At 44.0% G+C, this 25,991-nt stretch overlaps 2 protein-coding genes across 4 annotated transcripts; both read left to right on the forward strand.

The window, feature by feature from the left end:
- Positions 1-6,231, forward strand: LOC141646726 (protein argonaute 2). Its single transcript, XM_074454649.1, has 3 exons — positions 1-684; positions 2,126-3,323; positions 4,484-6,231. The coding sequence occupies exons 1-3, from the start codon at positions 144-146 to the stop codon at positions 5,931-5,933; spliced, it is 3,189 nt and encodes a 1,062-aa protein (XP_074310750.1). The 5' UTR covers positions 1-143; the 3' UTR covers positions 5,934-6,231.
- On the forward strand, positions 5,912-25,983 carry LOC141646728 (protein ZINC INDUCED FACILITATOR-LIKE 1-like). Of its 3 annotated transcripts, XR_012545598.1 has the most exons (19): positions 5,912-6,016; positions 8,568-8,769; positions 8,872-8,912; positions 9,027-9,087; positions 9,208-9,310; positions 9,399-9,501; positions 9,601-9,654; positions 9,908-9,970; positions 10,125-10,174; positions 10,265-10,340; positions 10,426-10,641; positions 10,978-11,065; positions 11,285-11,370; positions 11,450-11,557; positions 11,656-11,700; positions 11,772-11,860; positions 12,236-12,279; positions 25,561-25,630; positions 25,968-25,983. XR_012545598.1 is itself a non-coding variant. In XM_074454651.1 (18 exons), the coding sequence occupies exons 2-18, from the start codon at positions 8,625-8,627 to the stop codon at positions 12,513-12,515; spliced, it is 1,458 nt and encodes a 485-aa protein (XP_074310752.1). In that variant the 5' UTR covers positions 5,912-6,016; positions 8,568-8,624; the 3' UTR covers positions 12,516-12,538. The 3 variants fall into 3 exon arrangements, 2 of the variants coding, with proteins under 2 accessions (XP_074310752.1, XP_074310753.1); XM_074454651.1 differs by lacking the exons at positions 25,561-25,630; positions 25,968-25,983 and adding an exon at positions 12,430-12,538; XM_074454652.1 differs by lacking the exons at positions 5,912-6,016; positions 25,561-25,630; positions 25,968-25,983 and adding exons at positions 7,984-8,064; positions 12,430-12,538.
- Positions 25,984-25,991: the final 8 nt, after the last annotated feature.

A 25,991-nucleotide genomic window follows, 5' to 3' on the forward strand; every position in this document is an offset into this window, starting at 1 on the left:
AGTTAAGTAACCTTCCCTTTCTCAACTTCCCTGTATACTATAAAAACCGCATCCACTCACTCCAACATTCCTTACTTGCTTAACAATTTTATATTCCAAAAAACACAAAAATTAGCAGAACAATTTTCTAGGGTTTCGCGATCATGCAGAACAGAGACGGAGGAAGAGGACGCGGCGGCGCTCGTGGTGGAGGCGGCGGTGGAGAGAGAGGACGTGGTCGAGGTTCGAACAGCGGCGGCGGTGGAAGTGGAAGGGGAAGAGGCGGTCAGTATTCGCAACCGCCGCAACAACATCAACAACAACCGGGAAATTCCCGGCAACCACCGGTTAATTACCGTCCGCCGCAGCAACAACAGCCGCAGTCTGGTCAACAGCCGGTTAATTACCGGCCGGCGCAGCAACAACAACCGATTCAATTCGGTCAACAGCCGGTCAATTTCCGCCCGCCACCGCAACAGCAATCGGTGCAATTCGGTCAGCAACAGCCGGTTAATTACCGGCCACAACAACAACAGCAGAATGTGAGGGGGTATGGACCGGGACCGGGTCAAGGCGGGTCTCCTTGGCGGAATGTGAGTCCGGGTCAAGGTGATGGATCGGGTCGTGGCGGTGGTGGCGGTGGCGGTGGCGCTGGTGGAGGTGTTAGTTATGCGTCACAGGTGCAGAGAGCTTCTGAGAGTGAAGGTAGTATAATTTTACTTTGATTGGATTATTATTAATTGATTTAGGAGTAGTTTTCGGTAATTTAATTCGTTAATTATTTAATGCGTAATTTGTTGATGAATGTGTACGTCTGATAGACTGGTATTAGTGACTGAGAGACCTGATTTTTATGTTTGGGGGTTGAAATACTATTATTCGATGGATCATTATTGCGAAACGGACGCATTTGAGTCCGTTTCGCAATTGACATCAATACAAAAGTCTAGGGGTGATTAACCAGTTAATCCGATCTATATAATAAAGTTTTTGAGTTTTGTTTTAAAGAAGTCGAGCTATACCATAAAATTTCTAAACTCACTCACTTAAACATAAACAAAATTAACTTTAAGAAAGCAAGCTTGATAAGCTATTAGTTGATTGTATGATGCTATTGTAACACTGAAGGTATAATGTTATTTGTGTGGTGATTAACGGATTGAGTAATGAATAATATTTTATCATTGTGGAGACATATGCACCCTTTCTCGACCCCTAGATAATACCTCCTCCGTCTCAATCTCTTGTTTACCTTCGATTAAAATACCATTTACAAAGAATACAAAAGGTAAACAAATGAATTGGGCTGAGGGAGTAATGATTTTTTACCCTTCATTTTTGTCAATTTTTTGTTTGTGTTGCTGAAGAGCAGTTACCTCTGTTTTGCAATAATAATTTAATGCTGTATTTTGGAATACGAAGAACTTGCTATTCCTATTTTTTTGGTGGTCTTGGTATTGCTTTGCAGTTAATGCAAGTATGTTGGGACTGTCTTACTATAAACTGGTATTAAATAAATAATCGTTAAATTAAATCCTCCAACTCTTAGAAATTGGCCCATTTGTTAAAAATAGTACTCAAAAATCTTAAAATGTTTGGACAAGTCCAAGGAATTGGATGGAATACATCTGTATATGTTCTATGATATTGATAGTTAACGTCTAGACAGTCTGCTACAATTGTGGTCTGTGGAACCAAGCTTCAAAGTTAGTAGTCTGAAACATCGGGGGAGGATTTGTAACGTGGTAATTTAGAAAAATAAAAAATACGGAGTATAAAATTTTAGCTAAAGAAATCTACATTTTTCATCGCTTAGGGGGAAGTCATTTCCCAAGCTTGCACTTTATGATCTGTCCCTGGTCTCGGACAAATATTTTTGTAAATTTTTGCAAAGAATATGGCATTATGCGAAGGATTAGCAGAACATAAAGTATTGAATGCAAATATGGAGGACTCGGGAAATGTAGTTGTCAGTTTCCCTGATGAGAATATCTATTCTCTTGCTTTCTGCACGTTGAGTGGCCTAATACTGTTGTTCATTGAGTTGAGGTGCTTTGTTTGTTATCTATTTACCAGCCTTCTCTTGAAAGTGAAATATACTGCAGAAGTGTGGAATGACAGTTGTCTTTGATCTGCTATTGTGTAGGTTCTGTAGCAACCATTGCTGCAAAGATGCCAGCAATGAAAATTGCTGAAAAAACCTCTGAGAGTACTGACAAGATATTGCCCATCAGACGACCTGATAGAGGCGGTGTACAAAAGATCCGCACTGTTGGTATCCTTGTTAACCATTTTCCTGTCAGGTTTAATCCTGCGTCTATAATTAGACATTATGATATTGATGTCAAACCTGAGGGTGGCTTTGCCAAAGGAAGGGCTACCAAGCTGTCAAAAGCCACTTTGTCGTTGCTAAAGGAAAAATTGTTCGCTGACCATTCTGAGTTTCCTTTGGAGATGACTGCATACGATGGTGAAAAGAATATTTTTAGTGCTGTACAGTTGCCTACTGGACAGTTCACTGTGAAGCTGTCTGACGAAGAAGGTACGAGGCAACGCTCATTCATATTTACGGTTAACTTAGTGAATGAGCTTAAGCTTCATAAGTTGAAGAGTTACTTGAGTGGCGAGGTCCTCCAGATACCTCGGGAAGTACTGCAGGGGATGGATGTTGTAATGAAGGAGAATCCACGGAGGAATATGATTAGCATTGGGAAAACATTTCACCCTCCGGGTTATAACCCAGATAATGATCTAGGGGGTGGGATTTCGGCATCCTTTGGATTTCAGCACAGCCTGAAGTCTACTTCACAAGGCTTAGCATTGTGCCTGGATTATTCGGTTCTGGCAGTTAGAAAGCGGATCCCCGTCCTTGAGTTTCTGAAGGAACATGTCCGTGGCTTTGATTTGGGCAGTTTTCAAAGATTGAGACGGGACATACAAAGTGCAGTGAAAGGACTCAAGGTTACCGTCACACATCGTCGGACAAAGCAGAAGTACCTGGTGTCAGGCTTGACTGACCGACGAGCCTGTGACATTACCTTTACATCTGAAGATCCTAATGGCCAAGCTCCTCCTAAATCTGTGCGTCTTCTTGATTACTTTCGGGAGAAGTATCCTGAGCTGAAGATTAATCCAAATCTACCTTGTCTCGATGTGGGGAAAGGTGGCAGAGCAAATTATCTGCCTATTGAGCTATGTGTCTTGGTGGAAGGACAAAGATATCCAAAGGAGAATCTTGACTTCAATGCGGCTGCATTTTTGAAAGAAATGTCACTTGCACAGCCTAATGATAGGAAAAATACCATCTGTGGCATGCTACATGATAACCAAGGTGGACCATGCGGGTAAGATTCTGTTTTCTCTTTACATCATATAATCATTCTGTTTTGTTCTTTCTAGTTATTGGCTATTTTACTTGGACTTTTGTATGAGTGTTGGGACACGGTATACGTATTCAGACAGGAACCATGTCCCAAAATGTGGATACGGGTATGAGGGCACACCTCCAAAGTAGAAATACACTTCTTTACTTGAAATATAATGCAGAGACATTTGACAAAATGAGACAAAATCATTAATTAAATATAACAGTAAATGCTATATGAACTCTTTTTCTACGATTGTTGTGCTAGTCTCACTCGTTTAGCTCTCTTTGGAGAAGTGTTGTACTAATTAGTGTCGAGGCCACAATTATTTCCATGTCATGTCGATATGGGTACTATCCTAAAAGCGAGAGTCGAAGTAGCATAGGTTATTGGTGCTTGTCTGCTTTTTATATTACTTGGGCGTACTTCACTTTTTGCTAGGTGGTGGTTCTTTGTTAGTAGGCCGGTATATCACTCTGTTGCTTGCTGCATTTTTATTACTTGTCCCGTTGTGGATTCATAAGGTGATATTTTTTTTGAAGGCTTGATGTTGTCACTGTGAGGTATGCTTTTGCCTGTTTTTGTGGGAATTAGTATATCCGTCTAATCTTTTATCTAGCCTTCTTCGTTGGAGGCTGCATGCCTGTATATCCGTCGGACAAGTTCCACTTATCTTGAAGTTATTGTGGTCTAAGGTCACGAGTTATGTGTGCGCTTTTCATGCTAGCTGTTTGTTAGTTTTTTGATAATTATAAAGATGTGCATTAAGAAAGCCCAGTGTCATGTCTGTGCAGAAGACTAGGAGCTGACCAATTATTCTATGCTTAAAGTTTGCGGGCTTTGTTTCCAGGCTCTCCTTTAGGGTCCCATATTACAGAAAAACACAACTTGAACATTTCGTTTGAAGGAAAAAACGTATTAATAATTTGATATATTTGTTGGGGGTGGCATTTTGCAGCCTAACTTGGCATTTATGAATATTGATAAATGTAGTATTTTTCTTTGAACGCCTTAATTTTGCCGTTCCTTACATACATGAGGATGGCTGACTAGTCGCATCACTTTTCAATGTTTAAAGCCATTGGATCGTTGTTTATGGATTTTTTATTGCTTCTCAAATCTTGACCGTCATTTCCCAGCGGAGAAATCAGCAAAAACTTTGGAATTGATGTCCTAATGAACATGACTCGGGTACAAGGTCGGGTGATAAAGCCACCACAACTGAAGTTAAGAGCAGCTAACAACGGCAGCATGATGACTGTCACTGTTGATCCTGATAGTTGCCAATGGAATCTTATGCGCAGCTCAGTTGTTGAAGGAACGTCTCTTTTGCGTTGGGCGATTCTGGACTTCTCCTATCATGAGAGACCTGCAGATCGCTTAAATGACGCTTTCATTCCGAAGCTTATTGCACGTTGCAACAAACTAGGTTTGCATATGGGCGAGCCTTTGTTGTATGAAGGGGCTGATATGAGGCAAATTTCTAGTGCTGAATCATTATTGCCACTTATGGAAGAAGTCAATGCCCGAGCTCGTCAAGTTGGGAAGGGAAAGTTACAACTTCTATTGTGTGTGATGACCCGAAAGGATCATGGCTACAAACACATCAAATGGGTTTCTGAGACAAAGGTAGGAGTTGTAACACAATGCTGCTTATCTAAGCTGGCTAATAAGGGCCAAGACCAGTACTTGGCTAATCTCGGCATGAAAATTAATGCTAAGCTTGGTGGAATCAATGTGGACCTCTCCAAACCGCTTCCTCTATTTGCTGATGATAGTCATGTAATGCTTATTGGGGCTGATGTCAATCATCCTCGTGCTATGGACCGCTTGAGCCCTTCAATTGTTGGTATGGTTGGCTCAATAAACAAGGGGGTTGCCACCAAATACATTCAGTTAGTTTCGTACCAAGAGCATCGATGTGAGAGAATCATAGGTTTTGGACGTCTTTGCATACAACTTATCGACTCTTATGAAAAGATCAACGGCGTGAAGCCGAAAAAACTACTTATATTTCGGGATGGTGTAAGTGAAGGCCAATTTGAAATGGTACTCCATGAGGAGCTTCTGGACCTCAAGAGAGAGATGAAAGCAAACGGGTTTTCTTGCTCAGTGACCCTTATTGTTGCTCAAAAACGACATCAGACACGCTTGTTTCCGGAAACCCAGACTGGCAGGAGCCGTAATGTACCTCCGGGTACAGTGGTTGATACGACTATTGTTCATCCATTTGAGTTTGACTTCTACTTGTGCAGTCACTATGGCAGTATCGGTACCAGCAAACCAACCCACTACCATGTTCTCTGGGATGAACACCGCTTTACTTCGGATTTTCTGCAGCAGCTCATATATGACTTGTGCTTCACGTTTGCTCGGTGCACGAAACCAGTGTCACTGGTCCCACCAGTTTATTATGCTGATTTGCTGGCATATAGAGGGCGAATGTATCATGAAGCCCATTCCGAGTCACAGCTTTCCTCAGGCAGATCATCTTCTTCCTTGGCATCGTCATCAACTTCAGTAGTGTCTTTTGATGACAGTCTCTACCAGTTGCACTCGGGCATCGAGAATGGCATGTTTTTCATCTGAGAGGGCTTCAGCTCTTTTCACATTTCCTCGTCTATGTCCCATTCATTAGTCGAGGAAATCTCGCACAGCTCACGGCTTAAAGGGTACGTTTGTGCGTGAATCTAAAAACTCGTAACAAACATATTTTACTTCTTTTTTTGTGGGTTTGAAATCAAGTGTTTGAAGGATTTACTATTGTGTGTTTTGAGTCTTGAGTTGTAAGTGTTTTCTTCCTTGTATAGAGGAAGAACCGTGTGTTGTTTGCTGCTTTACGTGTTTAGCTCCGAATAATGTTATATATTTTTGTTTTGTGTGTTAATGTTCGCTGTTTGATTTTGCAAGTTCTCTAATTTCAGAGGCATATTTCGCAGCAGCTGCTGGCCTGCTGCTATATTTGCTGCCTGTTTTTTTAATGCATGTTTTGCTGATTATTGCCAACATAAGTCGACTCGCCTTGCCGGAATCATAAGTTCATGACTTGCCCTCATTTTTTTTATGAATTCCGCAAACATTTATTTATCTTCATTTTCATTTTTCCTCCATTTTTAATTAGTTTTCTTAAAATACACCATGGTCATGGGCGGTAATGTTTTAATTTGATAAATATAAAGATTTTTAAATTTAATTGGTCTCACACCCTCCACGCCCTTAATCGTACATGAACTGCTGTTAGGTTGATAGCTCTTTCCCAGTGAGACCTACAGAGATACTAAACAGATTCTATTTTATTTTTCAAAGGAGTGAGTTAAATGTTTGTCCCCTTTTACTTCACATTGTAGCATTTCACATTCCGAAAATGTCTTAGTCTAGTGGTTAAGACGGGGTATTGTGGATAACAGATCCCAAGTTTGAATCCCTCCTCCCCTCTATTGTAATGCGGCTAAGTGTGTGCACGCACGCTTCGTTAAACCAAAATTTTTTTTGTAGCATTTCACCGGGTTGGATATTTTGTAACATTTTCAACTTCGCCTATTGCACTCTCTCGCTTACTTTCATTCTCTCTATCCATTTCCTACGTTTGATCGTGATTCGTGACCCAGAGTGTTTCTTTAATTTCATATCTGTTTTTATTGATGACTGTAATTCGTGCCAGTTTTTTTTATCTGTGGACTGGACGGTCTCCGAGTAGACTTACCGGACTGCCAACCATGCAAGAGTTTCGTCTGAAAAGAGAAAACTGCCTTATTGGGCAAGGACAGGGATAGGTATGCATGCTGTATGTTGGTGTCGGGTCAGATATGCTCACGTGGGAGGAATAAGACGAGCATAATACATTTGGAAAACAAAAAAAATTGTCCTAGACATTCACGTGGGATGATATTTGACCCGTTTTATTATTAAGATGGAGGTAGCTGTCAGCTGATATGTCTATAAATGCTGGTGACAAAATCAACGAAGTTCTGTAAAAATTTTGCACGTCTATCAGCCTCAAATAGTGAAATAAATACTAGGATCCACTAATATCTTGACACTAATTCAATGCAACTACGGAGTACCTAACAATCATAAAAGCTTCAACAAGATACTAATATGGCTGACTATTCAGTTGCTTTCAATAAGACGTGAAATCGGATATCCGTCTTAAAATTAAAACGGGTAAAATAACATCCTCCTTGAACACATTGAGACAAATATTTTGGGAGTCTTTATAGATTTGCTTTTCTCATTCATCTTATTTGACCTGTCATAAACATAAATATGTGTTTTACATTATATCGTATAAGGAGTACCAGTGGAGTTTCACTTTCACATTAGACGACCAACAATTTACTATGCAAATTAAACTATAAAACCGTTTCATGATGCGACCGTATAAAAATGATCATTCTATGATAGAAAGTAACCACTTTTTAACATAAAAATAGTCGCGGTTTATCATAAAGTTGTCACTTTTTGTCCGTTGCACTACATCACAGTCGCACTCACTCGCACACAATAATTACTGGTTTAATAAACCATTTTTGGTTGAGTAGTAAGGAATTTGGGAACATGCATTTGTTACATTGTTTACGTATGCGACGTTGATTTCCGGCAAAATGTTGGTACGTTGAGAATTGAAATATTATCAGTTGACAGCTGCAGTAAATAATACTTCTGATATCATTGGGAGATGCTCATAGATCCCTCCTCACCTGATCAGTCATTCCTGCAGGTTATACTCCATACCTTAAAACATGTCTTCTTTTTCTAAACTAGTTTTTCATCAGTAGAGACGGTTTCACACTAAGAAACGGTTATATTGTGTAAAAAAAGAACTCATTTATTAACAATAAGTGAATGGCTCTTTCACATTAATGGACCATCATAATTATGTTTGCCTTTTGCACCTTCTTTAGCTAGCACGTCTTGCTTGTGACCTTCACAATCTTGTGACGTATCATAACCTCTTTTCATTTTTAACAGTATTTAAATTGGCTGTGAGTCGTCACAAGGATGTGAGTTGTGACCGTCACGAGCACAAATTTGTGTTCTCGAAATATATATTCACATATTTAATACTTGCCTGCAGACAATCATGTATATATTCATAGTAATAAATGAGTGTTTAACGAATAAAAGGTCTGTCCAACACTGTAAGACGGTGTTAATCTATAATTTGTGTTATAATCAGTACAGGTAGCAAAGTTAGCTAAATAAATGTTTATAAAATGACAGAATAATACAAGGCCAAGATTCTAGGTGTGTGAGGAGTGTTTTCAGGGGTTGAAAAAAATGGGAGACGAAACGAAAATCCGACTGGTGGAAAAGGAGTACTATGAAGATTGTCCAGGGTGTAAGATAGAAAAGATCAAGGATACTCAACAAGGTCTACCTTTCAAGACCCTTGCTGGTGTTTGGGTCATAGTTCTTTGCAATGGTATGTATCTACTTCATCATTTCTCTTATACTTGTCACGACTCACGACGTTTCTATTCTGAATCTTCTGCACTAATCTATCTTCTTGCTGTCGTCTTTTCAGCTCTACCAATATCTTCACTCTTCCCGTTTCTCTATTTCATGGTAAGTGAAGAATATTCAGTCTTCTTTGTTATTGTCAGTTTGGTGAGCATTTGAGAATTATGTACAGAACTCGGGTTTAAATAGTATTTTAAACTAATCCTTATATGTATGCAGGTCAGGGACTTTCATATAGCCGAAGAAGAGGCAGACGTGGGGTATTATGCTGGTTTTGTGGGTGAGTACATCCCTTCTCATCTATCGTTTACAAAAGGATTTTATTTACATTTTCCAGTTGAATTTTAAGTGTAAGAACTTGTCCACCTTACTGTTTCGCTCGTGTGAAATATGTCAAAAGGATGTTCGTTTATGCTTGGAAGGGCATTGACATCTGTTTTATGGGGGATGGTTGCTGATCGATATGGCCGAAAGCCTGTTATTATCTTCGGAACAGCATCTCTGTTAGTATTCTACATTTTCTTTTCTGAATTCTGAATATCCATTTCTGAAAGTTATCTCTTAGCTTTTATTATCATTTTCTAATTTCAGGGTCGTTTTTAACACACTTTTTGGCTTAAGTACAAACTTTTGGATGGCAATCACGACAAGATTTCTTTTGGGAAGTTTGAATGGGTCACTCGGGCCTGTCAGGGTATAATAGCCAATCTCGTATAAAATTAAAGAATATGGTTGGAATGAAGATTCAATGTTTTATTAACTGAATATTGTTCTCCTATTACTGAATTATCAGGCATATATATCTGAAATTTGCCGGGAGGAACATCAAGCTATAGGCATGTCTGTGGTAAGCGTCTGACAACTGTGTTACTCGGACTATATTATCCGATGTGTTAAAAACAGTTGACAATCTGACATAGGCTTGACACTTGAGCACTACAATCAAGCCAAAAACACGAGGACTTTCCATAAAGTAGTCGAGTCTGACACTTGGACAGCATTCTATCAGACTTCTAGCCGAATTTGCACGACATTATTGTGATAGTAATTAGTATGAAGTAGTCAAGTAAACAATTTATGCTCATTACCACCTTGTACAGGTTACTACAGCTTGGGGAATTGGACTGATCATTGGGCCAGCACTCGGGGGCTTACTTGCTCAGGTGAGCTTCCTCGGCCCAGTTTCATGCTTTTATGGATCTGTTTTAATTCAATATCATATTTCTGATGCTGGTCAAGTCCTGAACTTTGCAATTACCTGAGATGAAGTGTGGAATCAAATTATCTGATTTTCTGAACTAATATTATGCAATACAGCCTGCAGAAAAGTACCCTGAGATATTTTCCGAAGATTCTTTATTCGGAAGGTTAGTTTTCAAATTTCTCCATCTTTTTTAGCTTACTGTGATGTCCTGTACCTCATGTAATAGTAATGCATTGATCTAATTTGGCTGCAGATTTCCGTACTTCTTGCCCTGCCTCATTACATCCATTTTCGCACTTGTAGTGACTGTTGGTGCATTTTGGCTTACGGTTAGTCCCTTTATCATCTTGCATTTGGAGGAAATTCCAATGACAAAGTATCCTCTTCTACTTAACTACTTAAATTATAATCCAGGAATCATTACATAAACACAAACCAACACATTCATCTGGGCACGATTCATATGAAGCTGCAGAAGCTGCAATTTACACATCAGATGACAACTTTCCAAGGGCAGAAATCAATGAAACCACATTTCTTCCTAGTAAAAGCTTATATAAGAACTGGCCATTTATGTCTTCTATCATTGTCTTTTGCGTATTCGCGCTTCATGACATGGCTTACACAGAGGTATGTAGGTTTACATGTCATATGCTTGCTCCCATTATAAGATCTACTGTAGAAAAGCTTGTTATCCTGCAGAATTTTTATCATCGCTGTGTCGTTAGTATTTGCTAAACCATCTGACCGTGTTGGCATGCTTTAAACTATTGATGAACCATCTGACGGAGATAGTCTGTGTTCACATACTTCATCCTCTTTTCTCAATTTTTTTGTACTTGATTCGATGTTATTGCAGAACTGTTCCCCTGTTTGTTATCGCATTGAATATCTTCTGTGGTGATCTTAAGGTTCAGATTTCAATTTATCACTTCTGTTGATGAATATGTTGTGTTATTTTTCTAGATATTCTCGTTATGGGCAACTAGTCCTAGGAAGCTAGGCGGATTAAGCTATACAACTCAAGATGTCGGAACAATTCTTTCTATCACAGGTATTAAGAAGTAACTCTATGTTTTTATTAACCTTTTAGTACTAAAGTTCAAATTCAGAAGTCAAAAACTCGCTATTTTCATTATGGGTCGTCCAAAAATATCATCTCAGTTTTTATTTTTTGCATTTTTCTTTATTTACTTCAGTAACGAAAATGCACTGAGTTTGTTTTTTGTTCTTTCCCATTCTGCCCCCTGGCCGTGTTCATTCCAATATTCAGGTCTTGGCATATTGGTTTTTCAGCTCTTCTTGTATCCACAAATTGACAAAATCTTTGGACAGATTTTGGTGGTTCGTTTATTTGGGGTATGCTTTTCCGAACCTTATGTATAAGTATAAAACTGATAAAATATATATTGAGATTGTCTGCTTCACTTTCTTTCAGATGTTAAACATACCTGTGTTACAATGCTACCCTTTCATAGCATTACTGTCAGGGATAAGTCTCGCTGTGGTGTTAAATTGCGCCTCTGTGATCAAGAATATATTATCGGTAAGTATGAACAAACTGTGATTTGAATTTATTGTCCATATACGAATCTGAATTATGAACTGATTTGTATTTCGCTCTTTACTGTTAACATTTGACAGATAAGCGTTGCAACCAGCTCATTCATTCTACAAAACCGAGCTGTGGTAAGTTCATTCTCCGTTGATACTGACAATGCAATTTTCATGTCTAACCAAGATGAACAAATTAAATACAGGATCAAGATCAACGAGGAGCTGCTAACGGCATCTCTATGACTACCATGTCTCTTTTCAAAGCGGTTGGACCAGCTTGCGGAGGTGCACTGTAAGTATCTATGCTTTAAGACGTGATTTGCTGCATTGTTTTTCCTTCCCTTCTCTTTTGGTACAGGAGGAGCAAAGCGTCTCATTATAGACGGGGGATATCCGTCTACAGCTATAGACGAGCCAAATATCCACCCACTTGAAGCAAAACGGGCCAAATATCACCAGCTTAACGCCAAATGTCACCAGTACCATTTCCATGTGATAAACTACCTGTTGTAGCTTAGGAAATGGCATTGGTGACATTTGGCCCGTTTTGCTTAAAGTGGGTGGATATTTGGCCCGTCTATAGCGCTATAGACGGATATGCGCCGTCTATAATGAGAATTTGTGCAGGAGGAGTTCACATGATTTGATGCATTGTATTATTTCTCAGGCTTTCTTGGTCAGAAAAGCGTCAAGACACGTCCTTTCTCCCAGGTATACTCGTCTCTCGTCTCTGAAGTTCCATGTCTCATATCCCTTACCTTACGTTATTGTGTCGTCTATCTGAAAGTATGGGACGTCTAGCACGAAGTTGTTATATACACAAAGTTATTAACTATGCGAACAATGTATCGTTTGATGCAGGCACACACATGATCTTTTTCCTTTTGAACATGGTATCCCTTTTAGGAGTTGTATTGACATTCAAACCGTTCCTTGTTGAACGCTAAGGAGATCACAGCAAGTTTCTTAGGAGTTTTTTTTTATGCATATTATTACATTTGTTGTTAAAACTCAGCATTGCCATCGGCTCCAAATACTCTGAACACCGATATAGGCTTTGGCCGAGCGTACTCACTCCGACGCTCAAGTCAGTAAACTTAGAGAGAAGTTGGTGTAACTTGTCTAAGAGTGTATTGTAGAGAGATAAGGAAGATATTACCAGATGAATAGTGGTTATTAGGTCAATTTGTGGATCCTTTCCTCAATGAAGGTTGAGGAGTATTTATAGGCATTCACCTTTTGTCACGTAGTGGCCAGGTGGCCAAGTGGCTAAAAGGTGAAAAGACCGTTGTACCCTCGGCCGATGGACCTGTGGCAGGCTCGCCTAGGGTCTTGGATATGAGTACGCGGTTTGTGCCCGGCCGGGTTGTCCGGCCGGGACCAGTGACAGGCCGATGGGCTCCATCGGCTAGATCGTTTAAGTCGTTGACTTTCTTTGTGGATACCCTTGACCTTGCTCAATATGTTGACTTGGTCGGCGGTGCGGGAATATGCCCCATCAATTTGCCCCCAGCGTAGTCTATGCCGTGGCGTGGGCTCCGATGTATGTTGAGCGTATATTCTGCGCAAGTATTATGTAAAAAATTTTTTGCGTCGGCCTCTTCTGATGCATCGGCTTGATCATTCGTAGGCCTACCATATCCCCCCTCCACATGGATGCGTAAAGGGTATCCGATGTGGGAAAGAATGTGATGCCGCCGAGACCGGGGAGAGTGCCGGTTATTTCTGGTTGCCCCCGGCCGGTGCTTCCTGGCTTGGTCGATCATGTGGCCGGCGGAGAGTAGGTGCCTAGGAATTTGGTGTGGTAGATGAACAGGCGAAGAGATGTGAATGGGCGTGTTGAATACGCTTGGTAACTGTAGCATTGATTGACATTCAACTGTTGCAACGATTGACCTTCCGTGGTTGCATGTCTGACACGTGTCTGCTTGCTTATTGGTTGACGCTTCATGGGCTGTGCCCTGATTGGTCCCTCTTTGTGGGCTTTTCCCTATAAATAGGGCAGTTTATACCGTGATTTTGGCCATTACTTTCATTTCTTCAAATTTTCGAAAATTTTCTCCCAAAATCTTCATCTCTCTAAACTTTGAAGGGCTTCCTTTTCTTCCAATCTTCGGTCTTCGATTCGGCGAGTGTATTTCTCCAAGGTAATCAAACAAATTTTCTTTTATTCTGTCAGTAATTGTTGCGAACATGTCTTCCGTTGATGCCGGGACCGATTTCTCGGGGGTTCCCCGTCGCGTTTTGACGAGGAGGAGATACTAGATGCTATTCCGTTAAGGTCTGGGGGCCCTAGGTCTCCTCCTCCCGCAGTTGATCCGCCTCTCTCGGAGGAGTTAGAGGAGGAGGATGATGCTGATATTGTTAATGATGATGATGAGGGGGCTCCCGTTGGCGGTGGGAGGACGACCATCCTGGATCACGGTGAAGCCTGCACGACTGGCCTCGACCGTGCATTTACAAATAAATTCGCAAGCAGCTCCGGTGAGGCTCTTTTCGGAGATCATTTCTTCTTCGGTGAGGGATATAAAATTGTTATCCCTAAGGAGGGTCAGCGGTCTCTTGTCCTCCCCGGTCATATTGGCGTGCATATTAGGCAGGCATCCGGAGTATGGGCTCCGGTTTCCTTTGAATGAATACGTCATGGCCATCATCAAGGCTATGAACGTCGCCGTGGCCCAACTTCATCCGTTGGCCATGAGGACGATAGTCAGCTTTGTATGGATCTGTCTCTTTAGGGAGGAGGTCCCATCGCTTAACTTGTTTCGTCGCCTCCATAGTCTTCGGCCGTCAAAATCGGCAAAGTAGGGTGGTACAACAGTACGAGACGGAGCGGGCTATGTCTCCGTGAACAAGCTTTCCTCTTGCGGGATCGCGGGGGCGATGGGTGTACGTCCGAGTACCGGAGGACTACCCATTGCCTCGGTCTTTTCAGAGCCCCGTTTGCTTACGGTGTGAGACCCGGGAAGAGTATGAGAGACACGTCTCTCGGGGTAGCAAGGTCAAGATGGACGCTTCGTTTGTCCCTCTTACCTCGGATGAGGAGCGGGCAATGCGGCTATTTGACGCTGAGGAGGGATGGCTGCCCCCGACTCGATTATTCTTCTGATGAGTGCTATGCCGCGTCGGCCTCATCCGCCCCTCGGTGGGGTGAGTGGGGTCGGTGTGAGGCCCACCTTTGCTTGTTATGTTCCTTTTTCAAAGCCTTGTTTTCCTTTCTTTACATAACCCTTGTTTGATTTCTTGCAGATCGGTTTGGGCGGGATCTGTCTGAGAAGGACTTGAAGAGGCTAGGTCTTGATAAAGACGGGAAGGTTGTTACCGGCATCCTACGGGCGATTCGAAAGATCGCAGCTATCCCCCAACGAAATTATGGAAAAGGCATTTGAGGGGTTAGATCGGGAGACGGCCCAGACACGGGTTCTTGGAGGCGTGCCGAAGAGATCGAAGAAGGCAGCGTCCAAGTCGGCGGCGGTATCGACGCCAACTCCTTCTTCGACCCCGGTGGTCCAGGTTGATCATGTGGAGGTGATCAATATTACTGAGGAGGAGGTCACCGCTGCTAAGGTCCCTTCTCCGAAGAAGAGGAAAGATCCACCGCCGCTTCCACCGTTCTTGGGAGGAACCCGCTCGCCTCCACCAGCCCTCAAAATAAGAGGGTCCGAACTGGTACGGATCTAACTTGTGGTTCGGATTTAGCCGGTTCGTTGGGCGTTCCTGATGACAGACTTTCCGATGTATCAATGCATGGTGACATGGATGCTCTGTGTAAATTTTTGTAGATCCACCATCGGTAGGCGTTCGATGAACGGCAATCGAGAAAACGCAGTAGAAGGTCCACGAAAGGGCGGGTGATAGAAATATCACCGTTGACTCCTCCGCTCGAAGAAAATTCCTTCCACCGAGCTCGTGGCGGATGGTGAGAAAATATACGAGGAAGTTGGGGAAGTGGATCCGTTTAGCCGCTCCTTGTCACGGAGCGGGAAAAGGCGGCGGCCCAATCGGGCCATCGATTGCGGGCGAAGCTTGATCTCTCTGCTGCGAGGGAGGAAGCCGGGAAGGCTAAGCGCGATCTCGTTGCTGTCGAGAAGCGTGTGGAGGAGGTTGAGAAGCTGCTGGGGGCCGAGAGGGCCAAAGTTGCTCAGGCTGATGGTGCCACGGCCAAGATGATGGACGAGCTGGAGAGGTATAAAGGTACCTACGACGCCGTGGTTGCCAAAAGGGACGAGTGGAAGGACCGGTTCGAGAAACAGGCGGAGGCGCTCAGGGACGCACAGGCTACCCTTGCTCAAAAGGAGAAGGATATTGACATGCTTCAAGATGACCTCCTCCCTAACATGTGCGTTAAATTCCGGGACCAGGCCGAGGAGGCGGCTAAGGAGGCAATCAGAAAGCTCGTGGAGGCAGGTTCTGTCCCCGATGGCTTCCCGTGGGATAAATATGACCACTCCTTGATGAGATGGCCGAGGCTCGCGGAATTTCTTGAGAAGGAGGAGGCGGCGAAGCGGCTCGGATAAGCGTTGGCCAAGGCGGCCTATGAGGCGAAGGAGGCCGAAAAGGAGGCTGAGAACGTCGGGCCTTCCTTTGAGCCGGCCACCGTAGATGTTGCTGCCTCTGATGGAGGGCAGCATCAGGCATAGGGAGACGGGCGGTCGTCACCAGACTCACCCGGTGTCTCGGATAGCCTTAGCTGTTCGGGGGCCAACTATTGAGCCTTTTCCTCCCTGCCATCTTTTGGCGCTTCAATTGATATGCTTGTAATCCTTTTGCTTTTCTTTTCCTTGTTTGTAAAAAAAAAAACTTTCTTGGTAGGTTGTGTTTAGGCTTGCCCTATGGGGGGACGGCCGTCGTCGTGTTCTTCTTTTTTAATTCCTTTAACAAAGTTTGTCCTTTTGTTTTCACCTTTGGTATGGCCGAGGCAATTTGAATGCATATCTCAGCTGCGTAATGTTTTTGATGTATCGGTCATTATGTTCCCGTGGCTCTCGGTTAACTTGCCCAGGTAACGGGGTTATGGCTCGATAGCAATTCTTCTAGCGTACCGGCCATTGTGTCCCCGTCGCTCTCGGCCAATTGCCAAGGTAACGGGGTTATGGCTCGGCAGCAATTCTTCTAGCGTACCGGTCATTGTGTCCCCGTCGCTCTCGGCCAATTGCCAAGGTAACGGGGTTATGGCTCGGCAGCAATTCTTCTAGCGTACCGGTCATTGTGTCCCCGTCGCTCTCGGCCAATTGCCAAGGTAACGGGGTTATGGCTCGGCGACAATTCTTCTAGCGTCCGGTCATTGTGTCCCCGTCGCTCTCGGCCAATTGCCAAGGTAACGGGGTTATGGCTCGGCGGCAATTCTTCTAGCGTAACGGTCATTGTGTCCCCGTCGCTCTCGGCCAATTGCCAAGGTAACGGGGTTATGGCTCGGCGGCAATTCTTCTAGCGTACGGTCATTGTGTCCCCGTCGCTCTCGGCCAATGCCAAGGTAACGGGGTTATGGCTCGGCGGAATTCTTCTAGCGTCGGTCATTGTGTCCCCGTCGCTCTCGGCCAATGCCAAGGTAACGGGGTTATGGCTCGGCGAAATTCTTCTAGCGTGCCGGTCATTGTGTCCCCGTCGCTCTCGGCCAATTGCCAAGGTAACGGGGTTATGGCTCGGCGAAGAATTCTTCTAGCGTACCGGTCATTGTGTCCCCGTCGCTCTCGGCCAATTGCCAAGGTAACGGGGTTATGGCTCGGCAGCAATTCTTCTCTTTGGGTGGCAACTATGGAGGGGACTAGCACTTGGATGGAAAACTTGGTTGTTTCTTTATTTAAGATCACGCGTTGGGATGTCCACATTGGGTTTTGACACCTCCGCCGCTACACAAAGTACTTTCTCAAGTTGTCGGTGTTCCAATGGCTCATCAAAGGCACACCCTCCATGTCTGTCGGTCGGTATGTACCGGCCTCATTTCTTCAACCACCTTGTAGGGACCCTCCCGATTGGCTGTCGCCACCGTGAATGTTTCCTTTGTTGGTGGCGGCCGACTTTCTTAGGACTAGGTCTCCTACTTGTAAGTCCCTTTTGTGGACTCTTCGGTTGTAGGTTCTTCTCATACGGTTTTGGTATACTGCCAAGTTGAGGCGTGCTGTATCCCGGCTCTCTTCGACCAGATCTAGGGAGGCTTTAAGGCCTTCCTCATTTTCGACAGGGTTAAAGGTAGCCGTTACGAACGTTGGCACCGTCGCTTCAATTGGTAGGATCGCCGGATCCGTAGACTAAGTGGAAAGGGGAGTACCCCGTTGCTTCTTTCTCCGTGGTTCGTAGGGACCATAGGACGCCGGGTAGTTCATCGGCCCACCTTCCTTTAAGGTCTTCCACTGTCTTCTTCAAACCGTTGAGGATTGTCTTATTGGCTGCCTCCGCCTGTCCGTTGCTTTGCGGGTGGCAGACGGAGGAGTATGCAAACTTGATGCCAAGCTCTTCTAACCGATTCATTATCGAGTCACTCCAAAACTCTCGGCCGTGGTCAAATACCATGACTTGGGGCAATCCGAAACGGGTTATAACGTTCTCCCGATTACCTTTCGACGGCCGCCGTGGGTCTTTGCCGTCTCTTCTGACTTCAACCCATTTGGTGAAGTAATCAACGGCGACGATCAAGAACTTCCTTCCACCGGAGGCCGTTGGAAATGGCCCTAACATGTCCATCCCCCATTGTGCGAAAGGGAGGGGACTAAGCACCGGTTGCGAGTCTCGGGAAGGAGCGTGTATCACGGGGCATGCATCCGCGGTTGTGCATTTCTTGGTCTTCGTTACGAGTCCTGAAGCATGGTGGGCCAGAAGTAGCCGGCTCGGAGAGCTTTGTGGGCTAGTGTTCTTGCCCCCATGTGGTGTCCGCATATGCCCTCGTGAATTTACGTCGAGATAGCTCTGCGTCGGTCGGACCGACGCATTTCAGGAGTGGTCTTATTACGGACCTTCTGTACAGTTCTCCTTCGAATACTAAGTATCTGGCGGCGATCCTTTTGAGTTTAGCCGAGAGATTGCGGTTATCCGGCAACTCACTTGTGAGTTTGTATTTCATTATCGAGTCATCCACGTCGTCTCGGCTTCCACGTCCCCACCATGCCGATGGTCTCGGCAATGCTTTTCGCATTCCGATGTCTACCAAAGACGTTGGTGACGTTCTTGACGATTGAGTGGCAAGTTTTGAGAGAGCGTCGGCTCGGTTGTTTTCGGACCTGGGGACACATTGGATCTGGAAAGATTTCAATTTGGCTATGTCAGCTTTTACCCTTTCCAGGTATCTTACCATCCCGTCATCCCGAGCCTCAAACTCTCCTCTGATTTGGTTAGTAACCAAAAGTGAGTCTGTCTTCAACACAATGTGTTACGCTCCGGCTCGGCCATCTCGACTCCGGTTATCACCGCAGTATTCGGACTCGTTGTTCGAGGCCGAGAAGGTAAATTTCAAGGCATACTCAAACTCGTCCCCGTTTGGGCTGATGATAAGGATGCCGGCTCCCGAGCTGTTCGTCGTGGAGGAGCCGTCGGTGTAAACCTCCCATAAACCTGGGTTTGGCTCTTCTTGATATGTGCATTCGGCCAGGAAATCCGCGAGTGCCTGGCCCTTTATCGAAGGCCTTGGTTTGTATTGAATGCCGAAGCCAGAGAGTTCTACCGCCCATTTGATAAGCCTGCCGGATTGTTCGAATTTCTCCAAAGCTTTTTCCAGTGGTTGGTCGGTTAGGACCGTCACGGGGTGTGCGTCGAAGTAGGGTTTTAACTTCCTTGCGGCAATGACGACGGCGAAAGTCGCTTTTTCAATTAGCGGGTAATTCCTCTCGGCGCAACGATGTATGGTGACAAAGTAGATTGGGTGTTCTTTGTTTTCCTCCTCCCGATGATCACGACCGACCGTGGCCGAGGTAATCTTCTATGTATAAGTATAGCGTCTCCCCAAAGATCGGCACGGACAGAGTGGGGAGAGTCTCGAAGATGATCCTTTAGTTGCTTGAAAGTCGTGCTCTGTTCCTCCCCCACCAAGTCTTTATTCCCCTTGACACTTTGAAGAATGGGGTGCTCTTGTCGGTGACCGAGAGATGAAACGGGCTAGAGCGCCATTCTCCCGGTCAAGATCATAACCTCTTTTCGATTCCTTGGTTCCGTGATTTAGGATTGCTTGGACTTTATCTGGATTGGCATCAATGCCTCTGGCACTGACGAGTACACCGAGGAATTTGCCTGCCCGGACACCAAAGTTGCACTTCATTGGGTTGAGCTTCATCTTGTATTTCCTTAGTACACAAAATGTTTCCCGTAAATCGGCCAGGTGCTCGCTGTCAGATTTGCTTTTCACAATAGCGTCGTCGACGTAAGCCTCAATGTTTCGCCCTTTTTGGCTTTGGAATACTTTGTCCACCAGTCTGGTGTACGTTGCCGCGTTTTTCAAACCAAACGGCATCATTTTGTACATGTATGTGCCGTTCGCGGTGATGAATGCGCATTTAGGCATGTCCTCCTCATCCATGAATACCTGGTGATATCCCGAAAAGGCGTCTAGCAGGCTCAGCATGGTGTAGCCTGCCGTGGCATCGATTAAGCTATCTATCCGAGGCAAAGGGTAACAATCCTTGGGGCATGCTTTGTTAAGGTTGGTAAAATCTACGCACATTCTCCATGCCCCCGATGACTTCTTCACCATCACGACGTTGGCTAACCACTCAGGATAAGTACAAGGCATAATAAAGCCCGCTGCTAGTAACTTATCTACCTCGGCTTTGATGGCGTCATCTTTCTCGGGCCGAGGAGTTTCTCATCCTTTGCTTGACGGGCGGCGGTGGAGAGTACGTTTAGCTTGTGAATGATTACCTCCGGCTCACGCCCGGCATTTCGGCCGCCGAGTAGGCGAAGACGTCTTTGTTTTCCCTCGGCGGATCTAGGAGAGCGGCTCGAACGTTGGTTCCGTGTCGACACCGATAGTCACGGTGCGGCACAGGTCAATCTCTACCTCCTCGGTCTCCGCTCCCTCTACCATGCCGATGGTGGTATCCGTGTGTTCGCTATCCCGTCGTAAGGATGGGCTCTTCCCTTTTTCGATTTCTTCGCCGCTTTGAAGGATTGCGGGTTGCACCCTCGGCGGATACTTGGATATTCACCACCTCATCGCTCTCGTTCTTCGAGACGAGTTTATCGCTTCCCCGGTCCGAGACGTACATTAATGTCGGGGCCGGATGGACATCACCGCATCGGCCTCACTCGGGTGTCTCGGCCTATGAGGACGTTGTAGGCGGATGAACCATCGATGACCACGAATTCCGACATAACGTTCTTAGCCGCACCTCGCTCTCCGAACATTCTTGGGCGGCTGATTGACCCCGGGGGTACCATGCCCCCGAGAAGGCGTACAACGGGCGGTGCGGGGGTCAAGTCTTCAACCTTCAGACCGAGGCTAAGAAAGCATTCTCCGTACATAATATTTGTGTAAGCGCCCGTGTCAATTAGGCACCTCTTCACCAAGTGGTTGGCTATGTCCAGGTGGACTGTAAGTGGGTCGCTGTGAGGAGCGACGACTCCTTCGTAGTCCTTCTTCCCGATGGTCATATCGGGGATGTTGGAAGCGGGGGTTGCTAAGTTGGGCACAAAGTTGACGGCTTGGTATAGCTCGTTCAGGTGCCGTTTGTACCTATGAGTGGACTCGCCGTTCTCGTTGCCTCCGATGACGACATTAATTACTCCTTTCCGTTCTGAGACGGGCTTTTTATTCGATCCGTCGGCATCTGTTCCTCGGCCTCTGGCGATATATTTGCCTAGGCTCCCCTTCCGGATTAGTTCCTCAATGGCATTTTTCAGATGTCGGCAATCGTTAGTTAAGTGGCCGGTGTAGCCGTGGTACTCGCAGTATTGGCTTGTGTCACCGTCGCCCCTCGGCCTAGGGGGCCTTTCCCACTTCTGACCTTCGCTTTTGCTCAAGGCGAAGACTTCTGCGGCGGATACAACCAGGGGGGTGTGATCATCGTACTGCTTTCGGTAGTATGGTGCCGAACTCCCCCCTGCGCCCGTCGAGCTCTGTTTCCTGGTGGACCGTGACCTATTGTCGGTGCGGCGCCTTTCATCCGGGCTTTCCTCCCGGCGGCTTTTCTTTTCCGAGGGCTCAGTCCCGCTGGGGCCTACCCAAGTCTGGTGGTAGTCTTCTACTTTGATGGCCTGATCAGTTATCTTCTGGCGGCGTCTGGCCCGGCCCCGTGCTTGATGAGCTCGTCTTTTAAGCTTCCCTTCGGGAGGCCCTTCATCAGTGCGAAAGCCGCCAATTCGGGGTTGATCTCCCGAATCTGCTGTACCCTGCCGTCGAACCTCTTCACGTAACTTCGTAGAGACTCGCCCTCCTCTTGCTTGATAGTCAGGAGGTCCGATGTCTCCACGGCCGTTCTTTTGTTGCAAGAGTATTGGGCTCCGAAGGCGTCCCTTAGGTCGGCGAAGCAGTGTACCGAACCGTCGGGAAGCCCCTTGTACCAGCTCTGAGCCAACCCATGCAGAGTCGTCGGGAAGACCCGGCACCAGACCTCATCGGGCTGCTCCCATACCGACATGTAAGACTCAAAGGCCTCGACGTGGTCGGTTGGGTCACTGTCTCCTTTGTACGTGAACGCCGGCAACTTCAGCTTAGGTGGCACGGCGATGTCGAGGACATAATCACTGAGGGGTTGTTTGACCACGTGTCGGATGACACGCGGCGATCGGCTCCTCGCATTCCTGATCCGGCTTCTCTCCTCGTAGCGGGAAGGACTCCTTCGCCGGCTTGGGCTTCTTCTCCGACTCTCCTGAGTCGGGCTTCGCTGGTTTCCCCGGGGTGTGCCTCGTCGGTGTTGCGGCGGCGATGCCCTCTCCCGAGTGCGAGAGGGACTTATGTTTACCACGAGCACCTTGGGCTCCTCCGGCGTCTTGATAAGGCCTGCTTCTCCCAGTGCTTCGTTCAAGTTTCTTGGAGTCACGCCCTGGGCCCTGGTCTCCTGGATGGCTGGTGCACTCCCAATTAGGTCCAGGAGTGTCTTCAGCTTTGCAACGTCAACCACCTGTCCCATGATGGTGACCTGGTTGACGGGCGGCGGTGTGTCCGGTGTTACCGGCATTCCGAATTCCGGTTGGATTACTCCGCCGGTGGAGGGTTGCAATACTCCAGAATGGTGAAATGTATCCTCCTGGGGTAGCTCGGTTTCGTCGGTCACGACTACTTGTTGTTTTGACATCTTCTTAGCTTTTGGGGTGGGTTTTTCTTGTGTTTTTGTTTTTGTTGTTTGGGAATGAATGTGACTAGCTTCTAGTTTCTTTCCCACAGACGGCGCCAATTGATGGGGCATATTCTGCACCGCTGACCAAGTCAACATATTGAGCAAGGTCAAGGGTATCCACAGCAAAGTTAACGACTTAAACAGTCTAGCCGATGGAGCCCATCGGCCTGTCACCTAGGTCCCGGCCAGACAACTGGCCAGCCGGGGCACAAATCCGCGTACTCATATCCAAGACCCTCGGCGAGCCTGCCACAGGTCCATCGGCCGAGGGTACGACGGTCTTTTCACCTGATAGCCACTTGGCCACCTGGCCACTACGTGACAAAAGGTGAATGCCTATAAATACTCCTCAACCTTCATTGAGGAAAGGATCCACAAATTGACCTAATAACCACTATTCATCTGGTAATATCTTCCTTATCTCTCTACAATACACTCTTAGACAAGTTACACCAACTTCTCTCTAAGTTTACTGACTTGAGCGTCGGAGTGAGTACGCTCGGCCAAAGCCGAGCCCTCAGTTTGTTCATCGTTTCAGGAGACCGCAAGGAGGATTCAAGCAAGGACATCATTCTACGAGCTACGAGTGGTAACAAATATCTGCTCTGGAATTATACCCGGAACAGCATTAAAGCGGATATAGGCATTAAAGCGGATATATCCGTTTTAATATTAAAACGAGCAAAACACCATTCCAATTGTATAGTTTTTTTCCTAATATATAGGCATTTTACTTTTATTTTATCTATGTTATTTAATCTGTATTAAGATTAAGATGGATACTCCTATCTTAAGCAAATAATCTGTGTAAAAATAGAAAGTTCTACTACAGTGCCAACATCTAGTCTTCCCTAGGACTCCGTCTTAGGTCCTGTTCTTTTGGATAGAAATTGTCTGAACTGAATTGAATTGAACTTAACGGAGCTGAACTGAACTGAACTTATTGGAGCTGAACTGAACTGAAGCAAGAGTTAATTTAGTGATCACAAGAGCTGAACTGACTGAAACCGAACTGAATAGAGCTGAGCTGAAATTAAGGGATCTTTTGCCAAAATAGCCGTTTAACTCAAACTATTTTCCAAATTAACCATTTTGTAAATCTAATTACCAAAATGACAAAGTTGCCATAAAAAAAGCTAAACAACTTTTTTTTCAAATTTATTTATATTCCCTCAAAATAATACAATATAAACTAAACTATAAAAAAAATTCTACAAAATTGAAAAATAGCAATATTTCAATATTCAATATTATTTTCAGAAAATTATCTATTGACCCATGAATCTATTTTTCACTTTTGATTGAAGCCCTATGAATTTTTCTTAAAAGTTTCAAAAAAACGTGCAATATTATAAATACAATTTCATAAAGTATTGTTTACAAAAAATAAGAACATGCATTTAAAAAAAACTAAAAAGCTAAATAAAAAACATGCAATTTTCTTTCTAATTGTCAAAGCGCTATCAACAATGTAAGTATAGTATTTCTAATCTTGTGGCTACTATTAATGTTGATTTTTAAGATAATTTCAATTTGTAAAAAAGATTATATAGGAATAATTTTCATATATTATGAAAGTGAATCATTTCTTCATTTATTGGATATTATGGTTAGTTAATATTTAGTCATATATTACTTTGTTATATGGTCATTTTGGTAAATATAATGGTCATATGGTCATTATGGTAAATAGTTTAGACCAAATGGCTATATTGGCAAAAGACCCGAAATTAAGTCCAAAAGAACAGGGTCTTAATGGTAAAACATGTTAAATATCATCTCACATGGATATATAATATGAATCTTTTGTTTTTTCCAATTTATTTTGTTTTTGTTTTATACATCACTCACATGAACATATTTAACTCGGGTTAAGGTTAAGACTGATAACCCGTTTTTTCTCCTCGCCGCCAATCACATACGTAGTAGAAGGATTTTTGTCTGAAAGCTGCCTAATAACAATTGGGTTATGACAAAGATGAGTACGACAGAGTGTCCCAGAACTTTAGGTGACGATTCAAATCATTTCCTAATCAGTCAGTATATATATATATATGCATGCATGGTGACAAAGTCAAACCAAGTAGTTCAATCTAAATTTTGCACTTTTCTCAGCCGCATATATATTTAGTAATAAATTAATTAACACGTAAAAAAAAACAATAAAAAAAAAAACAAGCAAAGCTGCCAAATCTGACTATCTTCACACTAAATTTTTCATTACGGAAATAATAATGTTAACAAATTAACATTCACCGAAAAAATTGGATATAAAAATGCGTATAAAACTCGTCAAACTACTTAAATTGCTTATAAAATGTACTTCCATCGTCACTTGGATATATATAAAACTTGCCAGCACATTTAGGTTAGTATACTTTTTTTTATCTTAGTGAAAAATTTACGTTTATTTTATTTTATAAAAAAAATAGAATTAATGTAAATTATTACCTGAAACAGAGAAATATTTTCGTATTTTAATACTAGTTTTAAGTAGAGTAAGGCAGTAAAAAACTGAGGAACATGCATGTACATCAGTACATGTTAGATTATTGACGTATGCGATGATGATTTAATTTGCCGGGAAAGTTTGGTACGTCCATATATAATCAGCTGACAGCTGCAGTAATTAGTACTACAGATACCATACTTTCATGCTCATTACAGCCGTCTTAAAATCACTCTTCTTTTTCTATAATTATAATTATTTTCACTAATCGGAGTAATCCAGGTGTCCACGGTCGATAATAGTACGTGACACGGGGGAGTAATCCCTCCCTTGTCGGGTGTTCTTACTAAAGGTAAATGACCGACTTGAAATTATGTTTGTATTTGATTATTGCTTTTTTTTTCTAGTTACATGAAATATATATTTAGTTACAAGAATTCTGTACTCGGGCGACTAAAAGTGGCGACTGAAATCAGTTGCCAAAATAGTTCTGTTTGCCAATGTCGCCCGAGTTCATTTAAAAGGGATGGTCTTTAAAAGTTCCAAAATTTATATACAATCGCCATTTTCAGTCGCCCGTGCACAAAATTCTTAAAATATTTCATAAGTACCCGTGGACAGGTGGGTGATTTGGGCTCAAAACCCGTCAGCATTAAATTAACCTGATTTTTTTTTAATAAAAATGATAGAATAACACAAGGACAAGATTAATT

The sequence above is a fragment of the Silene latifolia genome, chromosome 3 (genome assembly GCF_048544455.1).
Source record: "Silene latifolia isolate original U9 population chromosome 3, ASM4854445v1, whole genome shotgun sequence".
Taxonomy (NCBI): Eukaryota; Viridiplantae; Streptophyta; class Magnoliopsida; order Caryophyllales; family Caryophyllaceae; genus Silene; species Silene latifolia.